Source organism: Petaurus breviceps, unplaced genomic scaffold (genome assembly GCF_028583685.1).
Source record: "Petaurus breviceps papuanus isolate PSGF00001 unplaced genomic scaffold, PetGlider_PUasm1.0 223, whole genome shotgun sequence".
NCBI lineage: Eukaryota > Metazoa > Chordata > Mammalia > Diprotodontia > Petauridae > Petaurus > Petaurus breviceps.
The window spans coordinates 509764-534634 of record NW_027185884.1 but is presented as its reverse complement, the minus strand read 5'-3'; the positions used below and the strand labels follow the sequence as shown (position 1 = coordinate 534634).

General features: G+C 38.9%; 1 protein-coding gene across 1 annotated transcript in view; it reads right to left on the bottom strand.

The window, feature by feature from the left end:
• The window catches only part of TMEM182 (transmembrane protein 182), a 53695-nt gene extending 52445 nt beyond the window's left edge, over window positions 1–1250 (bottom strand). The window contains exons 1-2 of the mRNA XM_069094926.1: window positions 876–1250; window positions 535–634 (exon numbers count right to left, since the gene is read on the bottom strand). Coding sequence (XP_068951027.1) covers window positions 535–634; window positions 876–1007 — 232 coding nt within the window. The 5' untranslated portion in view covers window positions 1008–1250. The remainder of the gene's footprint in view (window positions 1–534; window positions 635–875) is intronic.
• Between the last annotated feature and the right edge of the window lie 23621 nt (window positions 1251–24871).

The window sequence follows — 24871 nt, the reverse complement described above, 5'->3', positions numbered from 1 at the left end:
AGTAGGGCCATGAAAATATCTTATGTACATTTCAAAACCATGTCTACATAAAAGGAAATTTAACAAGTTTTCATGTTTGTACTACTATGGCTTATAAGATTTTACTACATATATTTAAACAAAAATTTCAGAGATTTGGATATAAAAAGGTAAACTATTCCTTCTAGAATTTCCAAAGTTATAAGGTTTTAAAGTCAAAAGAAGTTTGACTTTCAAGATAATGTTAATAACAGATACTTAGGAATGATGGTAGGGAGAGGAAAATTAAATTGTCCCTAGTTGGATGATGACTATATGGTATTGTCACATAAACTACTACCAGTCACCTTTTACATACATACATACATACATACACACACAATTATTTTCCAGACAACCGTACAATTATATTGGCCAAAGAAACTATCCCCCCAAAGTACTGGAAATGCAATTATTTCAGATGCTATAACTATTCAAGGAAATATTTATGTTATTTCACATTAAAGTTGTTCATTTTTTAATAACAGGAAAAAAATGAAGTTAGATCTCACTTACTGTACCAGAATTTCCAAATGTTGGCTGTGTTTTCCTCGGCAACACCACTAAACCAACATCTCCAAAAGAAACCTTCATGGTGGAAAGTAACATTCTCTACCTGCCCAAAACACAAAAAACATATTATTGGATAGAGAGCAACCAACCTAGTGACACTCAGTCATTTAGAAAAAGAAAGAGAAATATTTCTAATGCTAACTGATAAACTTCTATTTGGTATTATCAATTCAAGCATTAGATCCACTTTTCTCTGATTTCCATGGATTCTTCACCTGCAAGAAGAGGGGAAACATATACTAGAGATGATAGAATAAATCATTATTCTGAAGAAAAGAACGCACATTATGTTCACCTGAACATTTCCCAACTTCAGTCACGAGCAGCCAATAATCTGACCCAAAAGCCACCAAAAAGAGGAGAACTCCTAGGGCCCCAAAAAGAGCTCCAAAAAAGACTGTAATGTTCCGCTTCATCGTGGAAGCTCCTGGTTTGGGTTAAAAAAAAAAATCCTTTCCAAAAACCTGATGCTTAGTAAGACAGGAGCAATGCACTAATGTAGAAGGGATTTTTTTTTTCTTCTCCCCAAGGAAGCACAATCTACTTGAGGAGTGTCTCTTTCCCAGTCTTTGGCCACTTTCTCTATCAGTTGATGTTTTCCTCTCCCCTGGGCAGACTCCAGTCTGGCAGCTGAGAATGACCTGCTATTTTAAGACATTAATTGAGGAGTATCTAGGGGGAGGAGGGGGACAGAGAGGATCAAGATTGTTAAGTGATCAAAAATAGTTGACCTTCCCCTGACTAACTAGTGTCAGGCACTATCTCAGATTATTATTACTGAACTTGATTCATCAATAAAACAAGGAAAGGAGATGAAATGATGACAAAGCAATAGGTGTGACCATCTTAAAAAAAAAAAGTCTTGCCTCAAGGAGCTTTTCTTGTTTTTAGATAAGTCACTACGAGCTGAAAGGTAGCCCAGAAGACATCTGAGAAGCTTATCAAAGATGTATAAATCACAGTCACAAGCAAACTGCAAAGACCTCTCTTGGTACGCATGATCTGCACGTGAATGTAGCTTATAATTAATTTCCTATTTATTTCTTTCACATGAAAAGTATTTGTGCAGCAGATGGTTCTAAAACAGAAACCAGTGGTTATTGTTGATATTTAGATGTGCTCGATATATGTTCAGATATGTATTTTAAAAGGAAAAACATTCTGTAGGGCAGCAGAGCTTTCTGGTTTGAAAAAAAAAAAAGATGTTGCTTTTAAACAATTTATAAAAAACTAAGTAAAGACTTTTATAGGAAGTACCAAAAGTTGTTGGCATCTGAAAGGTGCTCGTTTGTCCTTTGAGGGTAATGAGATGAAGAGAAAGGCCTAGAAAATATTCAGTGACCCAAGGAAACAGGTCACAGCTCCTCTGTAATTTGGTAAATCAATCAACTGATAAACATTTATTACATGTCTAATATATGCCAAGCACTGTGCTAAGACCTAAAAATTAAAAAAAAAAAAAACAAAAAGGCAAAAGACAGCCCCTGCCCTCAGGGAGTTTACAATCTAATGGGGGAGACAACATACAAACAAATATATAAAAAAGCAAGCTATATACAGAATAAATGCGAAATAATTCACAGAGGGAAGACACTGGCATTAAAAGGTGTTGGGGAAGGCTTCCAGTAAAAGATGGGATTTTACTTGGGACTAAAAAAGAAGCCAAGGAGAGAGAGAGAGAGTACTCTGTATAGAGAATGCCCAAAGCCAGGAGAAGGGAATGTCTTGTTCATGGAACAGTATAGAGGCCTGTGTCATTGGATCAAAGAATATATGTGTAGGGGAGAAAAGTGTAAGAAAATGGAAAGGTAAGAGGGGGTTTTAGGAGCTGCAGTGACTGAAAAACCTGGTTGCCAATTTAGGAATAGAGCCTTAACTAAATTGGAATCTCTTCTGTGGCTGAGATTTGCCAAAGGGTAAACATTTGCCCCAGGACATAAAACAAGTAAGGCCACTAACAACACTTGCACTCCAAGAACTTAAAGCTTGTTTTAACAAGATTTTCTGGGGAGGGGGTAGAACAGTCCAGCCTATTACTCTGCTGCTTCTCATCACTAAGAGGTAGATAGATGTCTCCCAAGACCATGACCTCCCTTTTCTTTCCTTTTGCCTTTCTCTTCCTTTCTCTACCCTCTCTTCTCCTCTCCTCGTCTCACATTATTTCTTTATCCTCTCTTCCTTGGTGATTTCATCCTCTTTCTCGTGTCTCAGGTGAATCAATCAGGTTCTTTAATTGTTTGTTGAAAAAGAAATTGCAATAACAGACAAAAGATATTCAAGCTGCCAGTCACACAATCACCCTGTGCCCTAGATTTCTCTATCATGAGGTATGCAAGGAATCTCCATCAACAGGGAAGTGCAGCCCATTACTTGGGACCAAAGCTGAAGCTGATGACCCAATCTTTCTTTTCTTAATTATGGCTTTTTATAGGGCCATCTGAATAAGCTCTATGTCTGTTATAGGATAGCTATAGAATAATTACTAGGGCAAACATAAATCAGAAAGGATAAGGGAGCCTCATTGCCCATATCACTACCTGGGAGGAGGGGGAAGACTACAGATGGTGTTTTTAAAAGATCAGATCAATAGTCATGATGTATGATCAGTTCTGTTGGCCACATGTGTAACTGTCAGAATCACATTATCTAACCATCACTATATGTGTAATTGTTGGAATATGAGAAAGTGATGGGCAGCTAGGTGGATAGGGTGCTGGGCCTGCAGGCAGGAAGACTCATATTCCTGAATTCAAATCCAGCCTCAGACACTTACTAGCTATGTTACCCTGGGCAAGTCATTTAATCTCATTTGTCTCAGTTTCCTCATCTATAAAATGAGCTGGAGAAGGAAATGGCAAATAATTCCAGTATCTTTGCCAAAAAAACAAAAAACAAAGCAAAAACAACCAAAAAACAAATGGAATCACAAACCTGATGGGGGTTTCAACAATGGTGAAAAACAAGACCCTAGGACATGGCTTCACTCTTTTGAGCTGGTCTTTAAATTATAAAATATTATATCAGAACAATGACATATGGATTCAATTATCCTCCTCCTGAAGGTGACTCCTACCCCAATCTCTCTCCTTTGGGCTCAGGCTCCAAATCTCCAATTGCTTGCTGGATATCTCCACTCAGAGCTATTACTGTCACCTCAAATTCAGCATGAACAAAGTTGAACTTACAATCTTACCCTTAAACCTGCTACTTCTTCAAACTTTTCTATTTCTATTTTTAGAACTATCGACTCTCTTCTAACACCCACTTAAAATCGCAGTCATCTTTGGTTTTTGCTTCTCCCTCTGTCTCTATCTCTCTGTCTCTGTCTCTGAGTCTCTCTCTCTCTCTATATCCCCCTCTCTGTCTTTCCATCTAACCAGTAGTCAAATCCTATTAAATTCTTCTCCCTTTTCTCACATTTATTGTCACCACCCTGGTTCAAATCCTTACTCTTAGAAGAATCTCCTTTCTGGTCTCACTACCCAGTCTCTCTCCAGTCCATTATTCACACAGCTACAAAAATAACATTCCATGTTATCATCTGCTTTTAAAACCTCAGTAGCTCCCGACTGCCTTTAGTTAAAACAATCCTTAGCAGAGCATTTAAGGCTTCTCTCACAATTTCATTCCAAACTCATCTCCAGTTCAATTTCATATAGTTTTCCTCCATACACTCCATATTCTAGCTGAACTAGACCATTAGCTATTCCTTTATTATGCCCTATAATCTCTCACCTCTGTGCATAAGTTGTCCCCACCTTTTCTGGTCTTTCTGACTCCCAGTACAACACATTATCCCAGGGAGCCTTTCCTTACCCCCTTCAATTCCAGTGCTTCCCCTCTGTTAAGCATTTCTGATTTATCCTGACTGTGGCTTGTCTGAACATAGTTTTTTGCATGTTTTCTCCCCAAGTAGATGAAATGGTAATGGGATTTGGTGATCTTCCATGCCCCTTGAACCTGCTGACAAAGCAGGAAGGGCCGAGTAGAAGCTGGACTGGAGGCAGCACAGTGAATGGAAGAGATGGTGTGCCGGTGGACAGAGCATAATACCAGAACTTCTGCTAAGGACTCCTGCTGAGGACTGCTGGAGACCGGAACTGCTGGGAGCCAGCTGCGTGGAGGCTGAGCAGCTACCATGAGTGAAGAGAGGAGGATCTTTGCCTGAGGTAGCCTCTTCTGTTTTGAAGGCTTGAGAATGTGGGTGTTCACTTCATTAACTATGTGTGCCAACTCTGTGGCTACTATGATGGCTTTGACTTTTTGGTTTAGGAACTCAGTTTTCTGATATTTGAATAAATGTTCTAGCTGTGTCCCCCATGTAGAAAGCCTGTTACATTTTATGATTAAAAACCATATCAGTATACTTATAGTCACTGTAGGCATTGTGAATACTGCATTGTTGTTACAGTAGACTGTGTGTTCCTTGAAATCAGGAACCCTTTTATCTTCCATTGTGTTCCCCGTACCTGACACAAAGTAGCCACTTAATAAATATTTAGTGACTATCTGAAACCTCATGATGACTCTTCATATCAATTTGTTGTCATTCAGTTATATCAGTTGTATCTAACTCTTTGTGACTCTATTTGGGATTTTCCTGCAAAGATACTGGAGTGGTTTGCCATCTCCTTCTCCAGCTCTTTTCATAGAAAGGAAACCGAAAGAGTTAAATGACTTGCCCAGGGTCATATGGCTAGTAAGTATCTGAGGCCACATTTGAACTCAGGTCTTCCTGACTCGGAGTTCAGTGCTCTATCCACTGTGCCACCTAGCTTCCCACTCCATATCAAAAACACGTATAAAAAGAAGGTAAACAGACCATCCATGAGAGACAGAAGATGGGTTTGCTGAGTACAACATTGGCATGCCTAATATAATAAAAGAATCAAAGGAAGGCCTGAAGGATGTCCGGCAGATACTCTGCAGAGGATTTATGGAATACATGGATGATTATTACATGGGATAGGAATGCACAGAGAAATTGGGATCTTCCTCAAAGAAAGGAATACCCAGAACGAAAAGATTACTGATCTAATATATAAGCAAACTAGTGTAGGGGAATAAAAATTAAGCCGTCAGAGGAAGTGACATAGGTCATTTTGTTTTGCTCTGAATGTAGTGGATATGCATTTTGTCACTGAGTGAATTCTCTATTACAAAGATGTAGCTATGTGACCCTGGAATAATCATTTAACCCTGTTTGCCCTAGTTTCCTCATCTGTATAATGAGATGGAAAAGGAAATGTTGAACCCTTCTAGGATATTTGCCAAGAAAACCCTAAATGGGGTCACAGAGAGTAAGACCTGACTGAAACAACTCAATAACAAAAGCTAAAACTTTGCACAAGCCTTAAAAGTCTTAGGTTATGGGATTACAGAGCCAAAATAAGAAACTTAAAACTAGAAAGAACTGATAAATAGAAGTATATATAGAATGGTTTACACACACACACACACAAACACACACACAGACCCCACGTGTATCTGTGTGTAATGGTAGCCAACTCTATGGTGGGGGATGGGAGACAATAAGAAAAAAAAGAGAAAACAAAATAAAGTTACATGACAATTTTATTATATATTTAAAAGGAATAGCAAGTAGTACATAATGGATATATACTTTCATGTACAATCTTTTTTTTTCCTATTCTACTTTCTTATGAAAATGTTTTGTTTTTGAATTTAGAATAAATTTTTTTTTAATTTCAAGTTTTGATAATTTCTACATTATAAGTATCTCACACCATAGGAAGCAGTTTTTGGACAAAGCTGATTTTATTTTATGTTAACTGGAAAAATATGTGTGTCATATGGTATTCAGTCTCCATCTAGTCTCCTTAGAGGAGGAGAGAAGGAAGAAGAGCTAGGGAATCAAACACGTAGTACTAATAGCCACAACTCTGGAAAAGTTGGGAATCACTATTCTGACATGATCATGAAAAGAAGTTCTCTGGAGGTTATTCAGCAATAACACTGTATAGCAGAGAGTGCTAAAGGATCGTAGATTAGAAACATGGGTTCAAGTTGAAATTCTGCTACTTCTGACTATGAGGCTCTCAAATCCTTAGTTTGCTTTCTGTAAAATAGGAGTAATTCTCATACTACCTTAATTCATAATATTTTATGAGAAAACTATTTTGTAAACTATAAAAATCTAGATAAAGTGACATTATTGTCTCTTCAAAACCCTTAATGTTAACTTTTCTACAGTGAACATTTCTTAACAGATTTAATAAAATTGTTCATTTGGCGGGGGGGGAACTATTTACAACCACCTTGCCTAGAGATAAAACTAGACCTTTAAGTTGTAGCACAACACTATTTTCTTGAGTAAGTACTCATGGGAGAAATAAGAAAAGTTTCCTCATGATCCCTTTAAATCTAGGGTTCTTAGTCCTTTTTTTTTTTTTATCATGGATACATTTGGCAATCTGGTAAAGTCTATCAACCACTTTTCAGAATATCTTAAAATGCATAAAATAAAATCTATAGTGTTACAAAAGAAACCAATCATATTGAAGTGGACATGTAATTCCCCAGCCCCCATCCAACTTTCATGACCCTTCTGAAACTTACAAATGGTCCTCCCAGCTTTAAATGCTATATTTCTATAAAACTATATTCTATTATTCAAATAGAACAAGAAATTCTCTCCATAACAGTGACATCTGGTGGCCACAGGCAGGATTTAAAAGTATTATGTTGGCCCTTATTTTAAAAAGTAGAAGTACTATGGAAATTCTTTATTTTTAAGTATTTAATGTTAAATAGCTATAAAAGGGATTACTTTGTTTAAATTAATGACTTCACATAAATTAAAAGTCAAAGTAACCAGATACCAGGTGAATTTAAATACATACACATATAAACCTGATATTGTGTGAAAATGAATAAACATATATATGCATATACTTTTTGTTGTTCAGTTCTTTCAGTCACACCGACTCCTTGTGACCCTATTTGGGGTTTTCTTGGTAGAAATACTTGAGTGTTTTGCAGTTTCCTTCTCCAGCTCATTTTACAGATAAGGAAACTGAGGCAAATGGTATTAAGTGACTTGTCCAAGGTCACACGGCTAGCTAGTGTTTTAGGGCCCTCCTGGCTTGGAATGAATGCCAATGGCAACTGTTTCTCTTTTGGAACAGCAAGCCTGAGAGTCTCTCCCTCCCAGATTGATTTTTTTTTTCTTTTTCTAATTAAAGGGGCCATCCTTCCACTCACTTCTTAAAAAGGTCTATTCACTCAATGGGCTTTACCTCACTCTAAGTGAGTACCTGCAAAGGCCTTAGCCTAAAAGGGCCAGGGTCTCCCATTGCATCCTGGGACATCTCCAGGCATCCTGATGAATATCTGGTCACTGGACCCAGATGGCTCTGGAGGAGAAAGTGAGGCTGGTGACTGCAAGTCATGTCAGCATTTCCCTGATGCCATGATCATCTTCAAAAATGAAGGAAAAACATAACAACCTGTTTGAGGTCAATTTGAACTCTGATATTCCCTTTCAAGGTCCAGGACTATTCACGGCACCACCTAGCGGGCCATATACACCCCTTACAATGGTCTTCTTGTAGCATCACAGTAATTTTTGGGCTCAAAAATAAATATCATTCACCCAAGAGGTTGGAAAATATTGGTGTGAGCCATAAAGAGTAACTAGTTGCATTACAAAAATACATTAAGGATTACAGATTTAGAGCTGGAAAAGACCTTAAAATCCACCAAGTCCAATCCCCTCATTTTATAGAGGGAGCAATAGATCAGAGGCTCAGGGAGATTCAGTGATTTGCAAGAGTATGGCCATTTTATACTTGGAAATCAGCAAAACATAAATCAGGGCCTGATTATTGTTATGGTGTTTGTCCAGACTTGAGGAAGTATTAAAATGCAGATGAAGCTTAAAAAGTATTTCATGCTTTGAAATGAGCCGGTTGTTAAACATTTACCAGCATAACCCTGCCAGGATCTGGCATATCTAACCACTCCCACAATCCTGCCATTTGTTTGTTTGATTTTCCTGATCATCATTACCTGAAAGTACAGAGATGACAAAGAGGAAAAAAAAAGCAAAATTCTTAAACCCAATTCCTTGGATCACTTCCAGTTAAGACAATGAAAAGATAACTCACTGCAGAGATTGTGATAGGGAGGTCTAAGGGAGAAACAATTTGATTTAGGAAACAAGCAACTACATGGCAAATCACTTTTTAGTAATGCAATTACTGAATTAAGGGAAGCACACCTATGTATTAATACATTATGAATAGTTGCAATTTTGATTTTATTTACTTTTAGGTTTCCACATAATGCAAGGAAGTGTTTAGCCTAAATGGATCAACAAGGGTTCCTTCCTGAGTAGAAAAGTCAAATATTTAAAAACTGGTGACTAAAAAGATTCTGTACTTAGGCTTCTAAGTCATGAATAAGTTTATTTTTTTAGTGTATCCTGCATGTAATTTAATTTTGGCATGTAATTTAAGCTGATATTTGTCTCTGCAGTATTAAGCAACCTTAGTATTGGCTCCCTCTGCATCTGGGTTGAAAATTTCAGTTTCTCCATAATATAACCATCTCTTTCCTCCCCCATCCCCTAATCACCTCTGGCCTATCCTGATTCCATCCATTCCTTTCCAGTCTGCTTCATCCTATGCATCTGTGCAATATACACATTAAGTATTAAGCATCCCTACAAGGAAGATAAACTTAATTTGTGTTCATCAGAACCACAGATTATGAATTAGAAAATAATTTAGGAGTCTATCTCATTCAAACCCCTCATTTTGCAGATGAGAAAAGTGCAGCAGGTAGCCAAAGCTGGGTTGGATATTTCTCAGACCTTCCAAGGTCACCTGATCAAGTAAAATTTCCTTGCTTTAAAAATGTTATAGTTGTTCGGTCATTTTACATTCGTATCTGACTTTTCCTGACCTCATTTGAGGTCTTCTTGGCAAAGATACTAGACTGATTTATCTTTTTCTTCTCCAGCTCATTTAACAGCTGCGGAATGGAGGCAGACTGGGTTAAGTGACTTGTGCAGGGTCACACTGTTAGTATGTGTGTCCATTCAAAAATTACAACAAAGAATTATGCAAAAAGAGGCAATATGGAACCTTTCAGTGAATAGAGTGCTGGAGTTAAGACTGAGGAAGAGCTAGATTTGTAGGCCAAATCAGATAAAGAACAGCTAAGCTATACATGACTGGATCCATCATTTCATTTTTCTGGGCTTCAGTTTTCTCATCTATAGAAATGATTGAACTCAATGACCTATAAAATCATTTCCAGCTCTTACTCTATGATGATATGAACCCAGGTCTTCTGATCTTAAATCCAGTGCTCTTTCTAGGGTTACCACATTAAGACCAGGTATTTATGAAAAGGAAATAAATGTGACCCTTTTCAAGCGAGATTGTACCCAACTGTTCCACTGTGGGGGAGCCATTCACTGCACAACTTCTGGATTAACCAGTCACTGTAGCTTGACTGGAAATCCCTTCAGTTCTGCTCCACTTTGTCTTCAGTCACATTCCCTGCAGGTCTACTTAAGTTTAAGTATATACTTGAAGGATTAACCCCCTTAAAATTAGAGCACTTGTTAATGAACCCTGACAACAGCCAGCTCGCCATGGGTATAAAAGAACAGGATGCAATGAAAACTTCCTCCTCCTCTCACGCCAGAATCTTCATAAACCCAATGAAGAAACCCCTCTCAGCAGACACACACACACACACACACACACACACACACACACACATTCTCGAACCCAAAACAACATTTGGAGCACGTAAATTATTTAAAGCATCCCCAGGTAAGGAGGATTTAGATATTAGCTGAACATATCAGCAAAAGGAGAAAGACATACAACAAGGAACTCTAATTTGTGGAATGACCAGCCAGGATTACAAAGGTCCAATGATGAGATATGCTCCCTCCTTGCTGATAGAGAAGTATAGGGCACACAGTACAGAAGGAGACACATATTTTTTGCACATGGCCAATGGGGAAATTTGTTTTGGTTGACTATACGTGTTTGAAATAGGTTTTGATTTTCTGTTGTTCTCAGTTGGGGACAGAGGAGGCATAAACGATTAATTTTTATTGATTAAAACAAAACATAAAAAAGTGTGATATGTGTATTCCAGGAACATTTCTCTTATCTTCCAAGGAAGACCATATAGTCAAGAAAAATTTCCTTATCAAGTTGTTGGTGTCTCATGATGAGTTGTGGTGGAACCATCTCAAAGAATTCAGAATCAAACCACCTCTAACCCAAGTATGGGTATTTATTCTGACTGACACCTCTCATGAGGCAGGCTAAGTTCCAAGAGGAACCAATAACTTCAGAGAAAGAAAGATGGATTTTTATAAAGATGCAATTACATAACAGAAATTATGAATATTAAAAGGCAGGAGGGGTTTGGTAAGGGATTAGGTAATGGGGAGGGGTCCCAGCCACAGTGGAACTGTGCATGCAATTACCCATAATGCATACAGAAAAACCCATCTGAGAGGGTAACTATGTATGATAATGATAGTATAATAAGCCTCTCTACAGCACAAGTTCACTCTAGGTCAGTGCTTTACTATTACTGTGCAGGCTCCTACTCAGGGAAAGTCCCTTCTATTGTTTCAGAGTTCACATCCTGCTTAGACATCCTGGTGGTGTTGCATTCTGATTGGCTGAGTATTGTGGTCCTGTCTGAGACTAGATGGATGTGGCTGAGTACATGGACACACCTGCTGTTTCTGTAGGAAATATCAGGAATGAGTCTGGGGGCAGTGCCTAGCCTAGAGGCAGTGGCCGGGCTCTCATCACATGGACACACCCGCTGTTCTGTGAGAAATTTGGGCTTATATTCTAATGGGGAAAATGATACATAAAATAGAGATGAAAAGGGGCAGCCAGGTGTTGCAGTGAATAGAGTACAGAGCCCAGAGTTAGGAAGACCTGAGTTCAAATCCAGTCTCAGACACTTACTAGCTGTGTAACCCTGTTTACCTCAGGTTCCTCATCTATAAAATGAGTTGGAGAAGGAAATGGCAAACTACTGCAGTTTCTTTGCCAAGAAGACCCCAAATGGGGTCACAAAGAATCAGAAAGTACTAAAATGATCAAGTAACAATGAAAAGGGAGGGGAAGTACCCTCAAAGGTGCACTGAGGTAAAATTTAGAGAATGAAGGTTGACTCCTTCCTTAAAATGTCAGTTCTGGGAAGAACTCACCAAAGAGAGACTTACAAAAAGAAACAGGGTACAGGCATACCTCATTTTATGGCGCTTTGCATTACTGCACTTTACAAATATTGTATTTTTTGACAGATTGAAGGTTTGTGGGAACTTTGCATCAAGCAAGTCTATTGGCACCACTTTTTCAACAGCATGGGTTCACATCCTCTCTTTGTGTTTCATTTTGGTAATTCCTGCAATTTTAAAAACTTTTTCATTATTACTATTATTATTATTATTATATCTGTTTTGGTGATTTGTGATTAGTGATATTTGAAGTTACTATTGCAATTGTTTTGGGGCACCATGGAACGGCACCCATATAAGATGGCAACAAATTTAACTGATAAATGTTGTTTCTTGACTACTTCCCTAAGTGACAGGCAGTTTTCAGGTCTCTCTCCCTTTTCTCCAGCCTCCCTATTCCCTGAAACATAACGATATTGAAATTAGGTGAATTAATAAACTTACAATGGCCTCTAAGTGTTCAAGAGAAAGGAAGAGTCAAAGCAGCAAATTTCATTCCAGTCTTCAGCAACCAGGACCCACCTTGATCAGTCAGCAACCATCAACATCAAGGCAAAATCCTCCACCAGCAAAAGGTTCAGGTGATAGCATTTTTTTAAGCAACAGTCTTTTTGATTAAGGTATATACATTGTTGGGGTTTTTTTTAGACATAACACTATTGCACACTTAACAGACTATAGTATACTATAAACACAACATGTATATGCAATGGGAAGCAAATAACTTCATGCCTTGCTTTATTGTGATATTTACTTTATTGCAATATTAGAATTACTGCAGTGCTCTAGAACCAAACCTGTAATCTCTCTGAGGTATATCTGTACTGAGGGCTGGCCTTCAAGTCAGATAGAGTTGGGTTTAATGCTGCCTCTGTCACATATTAGATGAGGGATTTTAGGCACATCATTTAACCTCTTGGCATCTCCCAGGCAATACCCTAAATCAGACTATAGATTAGAGGTAATTGTAGCCCCACATCTACAGAATGAGTTTTTGCCTAGGGAGTTTCTGATGCTTATGAAATCAATGTGGAACTAGGAATATGGGAGTGGGAAGAAGGAAGGAAGGAAGGAAGGAAGGAAGGAAGGAAGGAAGGAAGGAAGGAAGGAAGGATGGAAAGAAGGAAGGAAGGAAGGAAGGAAGGAGGGAGGGAGGGAGGGAAAAGGAAATGAGGTGATGACTCCAAATGAAACTACAGGAGATAAATATAAAATGTTTTCTTCATCTTTGTGGGCAAAGTATTATATTAATAAAAGCCATCCATTATATTACTTTATTTAAAATTAGAATTTAATGAGTAAGAATGCAAAAGTGGGTTTGTTCTTCTGTTGCTAATTCTGTTTTTATACTTGGCGTAATGCTACTGTTTCCTCTTAACTTTTTAGAAACCAGGATGGAATTCTGAAAATTAATCCATTATCAGGAGGGGATATAAATCCAACAGCAGCAGATTAATTATGTGAATCATCACATGATTGATTTTAACAAACGGACGTTTTAAGCAGAGTTCCTGCTTTTCATTCTATTGGTTTTAGGCTGTAAAACAATATGAAAAAAAAAATCAAGAGTAAAATGTCTTTCAGGATAATTGTTTAGTTTCAGGGAACTGAAATTTGTCCTTTGAAATATAGAAATTAAAACGTCCATTTACTGCAATAAATTTCAGTAATTATCCAAGATCTGTAAAACATATTGAAAATTTATAATATTTAAAATCCTCTTCTCATTGTTATAAGTCCTAAGCGTTTGAGGGCCAAAGTCTGGTTACTGGGGAGGTAATTTAAGATTCACTTAAATAAAAGAGCTAAAGGGAGCCCTCTTGGTGACTAAGCTATAATAAAAGTATTTTGGGAGAATTGAATATTACTTAAATTAGTTTTATTTGTGGGAGAAAAAAAGGGCTAAAGGAAACAGAAAGCAAATAGGTAGGAGGAATTTCTATATTGGTGAACTCTGCATCTAGATAGCCCAATGCATTTATAAGACTAACCTTTTACATAGTTATTTTGTAAACATCATGGTCTTTAGATACTCCTTTCCTTCCTCTCTACACTAAGAAAGTGAAATAATATTCTATATGATTTGAATAATTCAGTCAAATTTCCTCATATTTTTATAGGATTTAAGAGGGATAGGAAGAAATTAGGATTCTTTGAGGGAGAAAATATGGTGATATGTAGACTCCTCATGCAAATTTTGATTTTGGTGACTGCAACTGTTTTGGAATTAGACTGAAAATGGTTTTGCACTCTGGCATGAGTGTGTAGGGGTAGTAATGAAGGATTAGGAAGATAAGAACCCTAGTCTGCCAGTGGATCACTAGAATGCAAGGAGCCCTGTACCATTAAGACAGCGAATATTTGAAGCAGTGGGTGGCAAAGATGTGCTCAGAAACAGGGCTTGGTTGTATCTAAGCTTGACACCTGGTGCCACCTGCTGGGAACTGCACAGGTCTGCACCACCTGATGCCGGAGCTTTGGAAAGACAGTGAAAAGCGCTATCTAGTTGTACTTGTAATTGACTAAGGGAAGAAAGAACTTTGGGATTGCACTGTTCATAGAATGGTCTCTTTTCTTTTTCTAAGAGGTCAGTTGTAGGTGCTACTGTTTTCCTGAATCTTTCCATCCTTTCCTTAACATCACTGTGTGCTTTCAAAAAGAGCAGTCCCAATGTGAGCACACCTTTACCACCCACTGTTTCAAATATTTGCTGTCTTAATGGTACAGGGCTCCTTGCATTCTAGTGATCCACTGGCCGACTAGGGTTCTTATCTTGCTAATCCTGTATTACTACCCCTACAAACTCATGCCAGAGTGCAGAACTATTTTCAGTCTAAATCCAAAACAGTTCTAGTCACCAAAATCAAATTTGCATGAGACTACATGTCATCATATTTTCTCCCTGAAATAATCCTTATTTCTTCCTATCCATCTTAAATCCTATAAAAAATATAAGGAAATTAGGCTGAATTATGAGTTGTAAGCATTTAGAAAAAAAAAGGCAGTGGCCACTAAAATCAGCATGGCATCATCAAGAAAAGGGATAGCCAACTAATTTCATTTCCTTTTTCGAAAGGAAAGTTTGGGTGGAGGTAGAGACAAGATGGCGGCACAGAAGCGGAAATTCCATGAGCTCCCCCCATAACCACCTCAAATACCTATAAAATATGACTCTTAACAAATTTTAGAGCTGCAGAACCCACAAAGTGACAGAGAGAACAAATCTCCCACTGAAGGCAGCACAGCAGGAAGAGTACATCGCAGAGGGCTGGGGGACAAAGCCCTGCCCCACATGAATCTGTGGTTGTAGACACAAGGCGGCCCCAACCAGCCACAGCAAGAGTAGACCTTGGGAAAGTGGATCACCAGCAGCTGTGGTGGTTTCCAGACTTCTCAATCCACAAAGGCCAAAGACAAAGCAAAAGGTCAGTGTAGAGCTCTGATAGAAATGGGAGGGAAGGAGGCACAGTCCAGCCTCTGTCTCCCGGAGTGAAAAGGAGCGAAAAGTGGGGGAGGCACGGCACCTGTGCAGCCACCTCCACGTGGCTGCTTCAGAGCTCCTGGCCTGCAGATTGTAGGAGGAAGAAGCAACCATTCTAAGGGGTAATCGCTCTTGCTTTAACCTGCTTGGATCTGGACTGTTGGCCTGGGTGGAGGTCCTGGGGTGTGTGACCAGATGCAGAGCTTGTGGAGGCTTCAGACAGGGCACTCAACTAATAGCTCCGCCAGCTGCAAAAACCCCAGCTATTTGGGACAAAGCTCTTCTCTCTGGAAGCAGAGTTCTACTGTGGAAAAAAGCTCAACAGTGGCAACATGAGCAAGCAAATGAAGCAAAGCAAGAACAGCAGTCAAACCTTGGATTCCTTTTGGGGGGATAAAAAGGATCAAAGCATGGAATAGGAAGAAGACAACAAAGTCAGAACTCCTGCACCAAAAGCTTCCAAGAAAAATATGACCTGGTTACAGGCCATAGAGGACCTCAAGAAGGATTTTGAAAATCAAGTAAGTGAAGTAAAGGAAAAATTGGGAAGAGAAATGAGAATGATGCAAGAAAATCATGAAAAGAGACTCAACAGCCTGACTGAAGAAAATCACACCTTAAAAATAGACTAACTCAAATGGCAAAAGAGGCTCAAAAAGCCAATGAGGAGAAGAATGCTTTAAAAAGCCGAATTTGCCAGATGGAAAAAGAATCTCAAAAGCTCACTGAGGAGAATCATTCCTTCAGAATTAGACTGGAGCAAATGGAAGCTAATCACTTTATGAGAAATCAAGATACTATTAAACAGATCCAAACAAATAAAAAAATAGAAGGCAATGTGAAATATCTCATTGGAAAAACCACTGACCTGGAAAAGAGATCCAGGAGAGATAATTTAAAAATTATTGGACTACCTGAAAGCCATGATCAAAAAAATAACCTAGAAATCATCCTTTAAGAAATTCTCAAGGAAAATTGCCCTGACATTTTAGAACCAGAGGGAAAAATAAAAATTGAAAGAATGCACTTATTACCTATTGAAAAAGATCCCAAAAAGAAAACTCCTGGGAATATTATAGCCAGGTTCCGGAGTTCCCAGATCAAGGAGAAAATATTACAAGCAGCCAAGAAGAAACAATTTGAATATTGTGGAAACACAATCAGGATAACACGGGATCTGGCAGCTTCTACATCGAGGGATTGAAGGGCTTGGAATATGATATTCTGGAGGTCAAAGGAGCTGGGATTAAAACCAAGAATCACCTACCCAGCAAAACTGAGTATCATGTTTCAGGGGAAAATATGGCCATTCAGTGAAATAGAGAACTTTCAAGCATTCTTGATGAAAAAACCAGAGTTGAAAAGAAAATCTGACATTTAGATACAAGAAGGAAGAGAAGCATGAGAAGGTGTAAGGGTTATGGAATTTAAAGATCTTCCATGAATTGGGAAGGAATGGGAGGAAGACAACAAAGTCAGAACTCCTGCACCAAAAGCTTCCAAGAAAAATATGACCTGGTTACATGCCATAGAGGAGCTCAAGAAGGATTTTGAAAACCAAGTAAGAGAAGTGGAGGAAAAATTGGGAACAGAAATGAGAATGATGCAAGAAAATCATGAACAGAGAGTCAATTGAATTTGCTGACATAGTAGGAATGGGTGGGGCAAGAGGAACTGGAAGCCAAGCTAGAGTGTGTGCGGTGGCAGCAGCAGTGGCGGAGATGTGAACTACTGTTTTTGAGCCAGCCAGAATTTCTGTTAAGGACTCCTGCTGAGGACTGCCAGGAACGGTAACTGTGGGAGGCTGGAGCTGCTGGAAGAATGCTTCGTGGTTGCTGAGCAGTTGTCCTGATTGAGGAGAGGAAGACCTTTGCCTGAGGTAGCCTGTTCTGTTTTGAAGGCTTGAGAATGCAGGTATTAACTACATGTGCCAACTTCATAAGTACTGTGATGGCTCTGACTTTCTGGTTTTGGGACTCACTTTTCTGGTATTTGAATAAATGTTCTAGCTTTATTCCCCATGTAGAGAGCCTGGTACATTTTGTGATTAATAACCATATCAGCATATTTATAATTATTGTAGGCATTGTTAATATTGCATTGTTGATACAGAAGGTAAACAGGGAAAAGAAATTATAAGGAACTTATGAAAGTTGAACTATTTACATTCTTACATGAAAAAACAATAATCGTAACTTATGAAACTTTTCTCAGTATGAGGATAGTTGAAGGGAGTATAAATGTGTATGTATATATATGTCTACATAGGAGGGTATATGTGCATATGAATAATATGTGATTGTGTGTATATATGTGTACAGGCATACATAGACAGAGGGCACAGGATCAATTGACCAGGAAGGGATAGTATTTAAAAATAAAAGTAAGAGGGGAGAGAGGAATAAAATGAGAGAAGATAGGGAGAGACAGAATAGGGTAAATTATCTCATATAAAAGAGGCAAGGGAAAACTGTTACAATGGAGGGGAAGAACACGAGGGCAAAAGGGAATGGGTCAACCTTACTCTCATTGAATTTGGCTCAAGGAGGGAATAACATATACACTAAATTGGTTATCTAACCCTATAGGAAAATAGAGGAGAAGAGGATTAGAGGGAGAATGATAGAAGGGAGGGCAGATTGGTGGGGAGGTACACACTTTTGAAAAGGGACAGGCTCAAAGTAGAACATAGAACAAGTGGGAAACAGGATAGGATGGAGAGAAATATAGTCAGTCTTTCATATATATCCATTATGGAAACGTTTTACGTGACTACACATGTACAACCAATATTGAACAGCTTATCTTCCCAGTAAAGGTGGGTTATGAGGGAAGAAGGGAAAGAATTTGGAATTCAAAGTTTTAAAATCAAATGTTTAAAAAATTATTATCATTATTATTTTTACATGCACTGGGAAATAAGATATACAGGCACTGGGGTATAGAGATCCATCTTGCCCTACTGGAAAGTTGGAGGGGTAATGGGGGAAGATATAGGAGAGAGCAGATTGGGGGAGGGGGTATTCTGGAGTGGTGGGTAGGGCAAAGACGGGGAGAAAATTTGTCACTCAAAATCTTGTGGAAATGAATGTTGTAAACTAAAAATAAACAAAATTAAAATAAAAGAAAGTTTGACTGGAGATCATGGCAATACTCTAGACATGGCATATCTAGATTTTAGCAAAGAATTTGTAAAGTCTCATGGATTGTTCATGAAAAGAGAGAAATGTGGGAGAACTAAACCTATATTTAAGTGGCTTGGAAACTGGTGAAATGACCAGGACCAGAGAAACCTCCACAAAGTCCTAATCCAATGACAAGCAGCTGATGAAATCAAGAAAGATCCCTTGCTGCAGATGGTTGAGTGGAATCTTGAAGGAAGCCATGGTATTCTGAGGGAGGAAATTCCAAGCATGGGGAGTAGAGTGTTCAAAAGCAGTAAAGGGGGGGGGGGTAAAGAGTCAATATGGGAAGAAGAGCAGATGGGCTAATATGTCTAGACCATAGAGTGAATGCAGGTGAATAATGTATAATAAGACTAAATGGGAAAGGGCTAGGTTAAAAAGGGCTTTAAATGCCAAACAGAGGAGTTTATATTTAATGATAGAGGTACTAGAGGTCCACTGCAGTTTATCAATTAAGCAGGAAGGGGTCTGATATGGTCAGAAACCAGTTCTGTTTTGGACATGTTGAGTTTGAGACGTCTATGAGACATCCAGTTAGAAGTTTCTAAAAGGCAGTTAGTAATGTAGTAATGAAATTCAGGACAAAGACTAATGCTGGTTATCTGAGATTTGAGAATTACTTACATAGAGATCACTGATCCCATGGGAGTCAATGAGATCACAAAGTGAAATTTAGAGAGAAAAGACAAGTAGGTCCAGGATAGCTAGGGTGTACCCACAGTTAGTGGGCATGACACCCAGGAAGAAGATGGAACAAAAGAGTGGAAGAAAAAAAAGTGCTTAGGCAGATAAGAGAAGACCCAAAAGAAGTGTCAATAAAACCCAGGGAGGAGAAAGTATTCAGGAAGAAGTAGTCAATAGTGCCAAAATGTTGCAGAGGTCAAGAATGATGAAGATTAAGAAAAAGCTATTAGATTTGGTGATTAAGAGATTATTGATAATTTTGGATAGAGCAGTTTTAGTTCAATGATGAGTTCAGAAGCCAGACTACTGAGAGCTTAGAAGCGAATGAGAGGGGAGGAAATAGAACCACTGAGTATAAATAGTATACTCAGCCAGCACAACCAAAATTGATTGGCCAGAAAAAAAGAAATAGGGAATGACAGAGAATGCTGGGATCCACAATAAACCAGACTTAAGAAAGTCAAACAGATAAGGACAGACAGAAATGGAAACAGGGAGGAGAGGGGGCCTACCATGGCTATATCGATGTACATGGTCTCATTCAAAATTGGGGGATCGAAGAGGAATTAATCCTGCTTATGAGGAAGTAAGGTGGCCTAGTGGATAGAGCACCAAGTCTGGAGTCAGGAAGACCTGAGTTAAAATCTATCCTCAGATACTTCTAGCTGTGTGACTCTTGGCAAATCACCTAACCTGTTTGCTTCAGTTTCCTCAACTATAAAATGAAAATAATAATAGCATCTACCTCCCAGGGCAGGTAGCTAGTTGACACAGTGGCTAGAACACTGGCCCTGAAGTCAGGAAGATCTGAGTTCAAATGGGACTTCAGACACGTATTAGCTGTGTGACCCTGGGCAAGTCACAACCCTGTTTGCTTCAGTTTCCTCATCTGTAAAATGAGCTGGAGTAGGCTTATTTGGCTCTCCTGGAGAAGAAAATGGCAAACCACTCCAGCATCTTTGCCAAGAAAACCCCAAATGGAGTCATAGAGAGTCTGACACGACTAAAACAACTCAACAACAAATGTACCAGGGTAGTTGTGAAATAAAGTGTACTAATATTTGTAAAGCCCTTAGGACCGGGCCTGGCACAGTAACTGCTATATAAAATGCTAGCTTTGTTATCATTATTCTCCTACGGATTGTTAAGGGATCCTTCCTGCCTTGTTGAGAGCGCAATTAGTCATCAATGCTTTGACTCAGTCAACGTTTCTGAAATGAGAAGCTCAATAAGTAGTTTGGTAGTACTCTACTTCTAGAATGTCTGTGATCATCTGCCTACCTGGGTCATGGCTAACATGCAATTCGTTTCTTTAAAATCAGCAATCAGAGGTTTCTATCAAGCCAGTGAACTTCATGACTTCTCCCCACGTTGCTTGGGAGTGGCAGTAAAGCATACAGAGCTAGAGTCTTATTGACCCTAGGGGTGGGGGTGGAGATTGGCTACACTTTTTGCTTACATAGCTGCTACTACTGATATGATCATGCTATTACTAATTAAACCATTTTGTTTTATTTTTATTACAACCGTCACTAGAACTTATTTGTAATTACAAATTAATCTAGATATGGAGGTACCATTGGGTAGAGGTGAAAAATGACTTAAGAGAATATCTAAGCCTGTGAGTTTCCAATGAATTTGGAAGGGGTCTTCAATGCACAAGTTATTCAATAATCCTCTAATATTAATGTCTAGGAAGGCACAAAATAAGGAAATACATGTTTGAAAAAGTATTCATTTCTGTCTAGGAGGATATCCATGATAGGGTCTCTATATGTAATGAAATTTATATGATATATAAATGATAAATGTATATATATATATATATTATAAATGAAATAATGATATCTCTAGATGCTCCTGGTTGTGAAAAGGGGTAATTACTTACATTTACATGGTACCTTCAAGTTTGCAAAGTTTACAGAGATTACCTCATTTGATCCTCATAATAACTCTGTGATGAAAGTGTTAGAGGTATTATTATACTCATTTTACAGATAAGGGAGCATAGGCTTAGAAATATTAAGTGATTTACTTGCCCATAATCACATTTCTTAGACGTGTTAGAGAAGGAAAGTAAACCCCAGGTTTCCTGACTATAAGCCCAATACACTAGCCACTACACCATGCTGCCTCTCAATGACATTGTACTGACTGCATCAAGTTCCAGAACATTACAAGGGTCTTTTCTGTGAGACATATTATTATTGGGGGAAAAAAAAGAACTCCCTAAAAACTGATGTTGAAAAAAACAAAAGGTTAAAAAAAAACTCCAATATGATAGCCACTGAATTAATCCTTTGAATTTTCCCCTGAAATTTCCCATTGATTTCGTGTGATTAATTTAGATTTAAACATACACACATATACATATCCACAGATGTATGTATTTATATACACATATTAATATGTGTATTATGTGTAATTAATACACATAATAAATATAATATGTGTGTGTGTGGTGCATGGAAGAGAGTAATCGGGGTAACTAGGTGGTAAAGGGTATAGAGCACTGGGCTTGGAATCAGGAAGATTCATCTTCATAAGTTCAAATCTGGTCTTAGACACTTACTAGTTGTGTGACCCTGGGCAAGTCACTTAACCCTGTTTACCTCAGTTCCTTATCTGTAAAATGAGTTGGAGAAGGAAATGGCAAACCTATCCAGTATCTTTGCCAAGAAAACCCCAAATAGGGTCACAAAAAGTAAGACAAGACTGAAAGAAAAACATATGTTATATGTATCTGCATTGTGTGTATATAGATATATATATATATACACATTACATATATAGATACATACATATGCGTATGACAGAGAAAGAAAGAGAGGGAGAGAGAACTAGATTATGGTTCTAGAATGGAAGAGGGGGAGGAAAATGAAATGGATTGTGTTTGGGAAATTTTGAGTGTTTTTTAGCCCTCTTAATTATGCACCCCAATACATACATATATAATCCCTTAAACAATCAAAACAATCTCCCTTCCATTTCTGGTGAGCCTCACCTCTCCCAGGGACCTATACTTTCCTACAGACTCGAGGCACTCTTTCAACATGATAAAAAACTGCCATCACTAGAGAGTCAAACAACATGTTTCTTCTTGTTAACCCCATGTCCCCTAGGAATTCTAGAGTGACTCCAGAATTCTAGAACTATCCAGTTTGGGGCATTTCACCAGTAAGTGAAAAGACTGGGGAGTATCCAGAGGGTTGTCCTACTTTCCCTAGACCTGCCATAATTCAAAATTCAGCAAAGAGTAAGCCCAAAAGTTTGCTACTCCACTTCATGAGCCCAGGGAATCTCCAAGATTGGCCTGTTGCAACTGTCCCTAGCTGACAGAAGTGCTTCCATGTTTGATTACTGATTGAACCACCTATGTATTGAGAAGTTCCTACGCACCCAGCAATCTGTTTATGTGAGCTCCATTAAGGCAATGTTTGCAAGGCTCTTCTAATCATAATCCAGGTATGAAAAGTGTGCAGGGCTCCCCTAATTATAATAAATTTAGCAAACTTCCCTTTTCATGATGCCCTTGTATTTGATAAGGGGTAAGGTGTGAGGAGGAGTTGCAGCAATCTGAGTGCCCTAGGTCCCCCTCCTTCTTGGTTCTGGTGAATCTGCCCAGTAGCTGCAATGAGATTTTAAGTAAGACAGAGACCCAAAGTTCTGAACAGGAGTATGCCATTCACCATGAACCCTCCCCAGCACCACTACTTTCCCATGTTACTGAAGGGCTGGGGAGCTACACATTTAAATGTCAGTGAGAAACTGACTGCTTGACGGGATCCTTGAGCATATGTTCCTTCTCAGAATCTCATCCATGGCCTCTTCAGGTCCAGTAATTCCACTGTCACTTCATTATAGACTTCCGCTGCTGATAGCTCCTAGTTTGACCTGGGACAAGCTGTCTGTCATTCAGGGGTTTGGTGGTTTCCTGATAGACGCAGTTCTAGAGAGGTCACAGGGCTGTGTGGTCAGGGAACCATAAAGATTTCCTTCCTGGAAAAAGGTGGGGGGCGCAAACAGAGCCACGGCCATGCCTAATCTGGGGGTATGGCCTAGGTACTCTGAAATCAATCATTCTGTGTCTCAAGGGCCCAGGTCGTACTCAGGAACAGGTGAATGCATACCTCACACTGCCGTTGTTCTTATTCTGTGATGTCTAACTCTTTATGAATTCATTTGGGGTTTTCTTGGCAGAGATACTGGAGTGGTTTGCCATTTCCTTCTCCATTTCATTTTACAAATGAAGAAACTGGCAAACAGGGTTGAAGGACTTGCTCAGGGACACACAGCTAGTGAATGTCTGAGCTCATTTAAACTCAAGATGAGTCTTCCTATCTCCAGTCCTGTGCTCTATCCACTGACCCACCTACCTGCCCTCTATACTCATAAACAACTGCTTAATCTAGACAATATAAATGATAATTGTATTGGTGAAATCACAATCCCAATATCCCACAAATCCACTATATTCCAGTTAAAGTTATGTGGTTTGCAGGTGTCACTATAGTTCCCATTCATAACTCCAGCTGAAGTCTTTCCCTCCCAGACAGTACAGTAGAGAGGGTGCTGGGTCTGGAATCAGGAAAGCATGAGTTCAAATCTGTCCTAGGAAATTTATTAGCATCATGACCTTGGGGATAGATCCAAAATGAGCAGAGTGAAAACCAGAATTTTTTCTGAGTTCTCCCAACACATGCCCTCCACAATAACCTAAAAAAACATACCAAACTAAATTCTGAGAGAAAAAGCCAAGAAAAAACAAAATTATAAAGAGCCATTTTTTCCTGCCCTGGGATGCTTGGGAAGAGAGACAACTGGCCAGGCCTGAAGTAGCATACATAGGGTTAATGAAAGTAGCAGCAAAGTTGAGAAGCAGAAGAGAGATCAGGGACTAAGGGAAGTGAACACCTGGTCAGAAAGAGATCCAAGGGGATCCTTGTACTATCATTGGGCACAGGATTGCGTGCCATTTGGCAGCTTTGTTGGAGCAGTGAATTAGTCCAACTATTCTGGAGAACAATTTGGATCTATACCCACACATATCCTTTGGCCCAGCAAAACTGTTACTAGATCTGTTCCTCAAAGATATCAAAGATAAAAGGTTAAAAGGACCCATACATACAAAAATACCTTCTTTAAATGGTAGCAAAAATTTGGGGAATGCCCATAATCGGGAACTGACCGTACAAGTTATATAATATATAAATGTGATGGGGATACTACCGTTCTTGTAAAAAATGCTGAAGATGGCAGTTTCTGGAAAACTTGAGAAGACCTATATGAACTGATCCAATATGAAATGAGCAGAACCAGGAGAATAATTCACACGATAACAATAATATTGTATATATGATAAAATATGAAAGACTTAATAACTCTGATCAATGCAATGATCAGTGAAGGGGACAGCTTCGGAAAGATCTGGGAAGACTTTTATGAGCGGATGCAGAAGTGAACAGACCTAAGAGAACAAGGTACCCGGTAACCCCAATATTGTAAAGGTACTCAGCTCTGCAAGGCTTACTGACTTGGAGCCACTCTAACTCCAAAGGCCCTGTGAAGGAAAACTGCTCTCCACCCCCAGAGGGAGCGCTGAGGGGCTTCAGGATTAAGGCTGAGGGGCTTCAGGATTAAGGAGGAGGGGCTTCAGGATTAAGGAGGAGGGGCTTC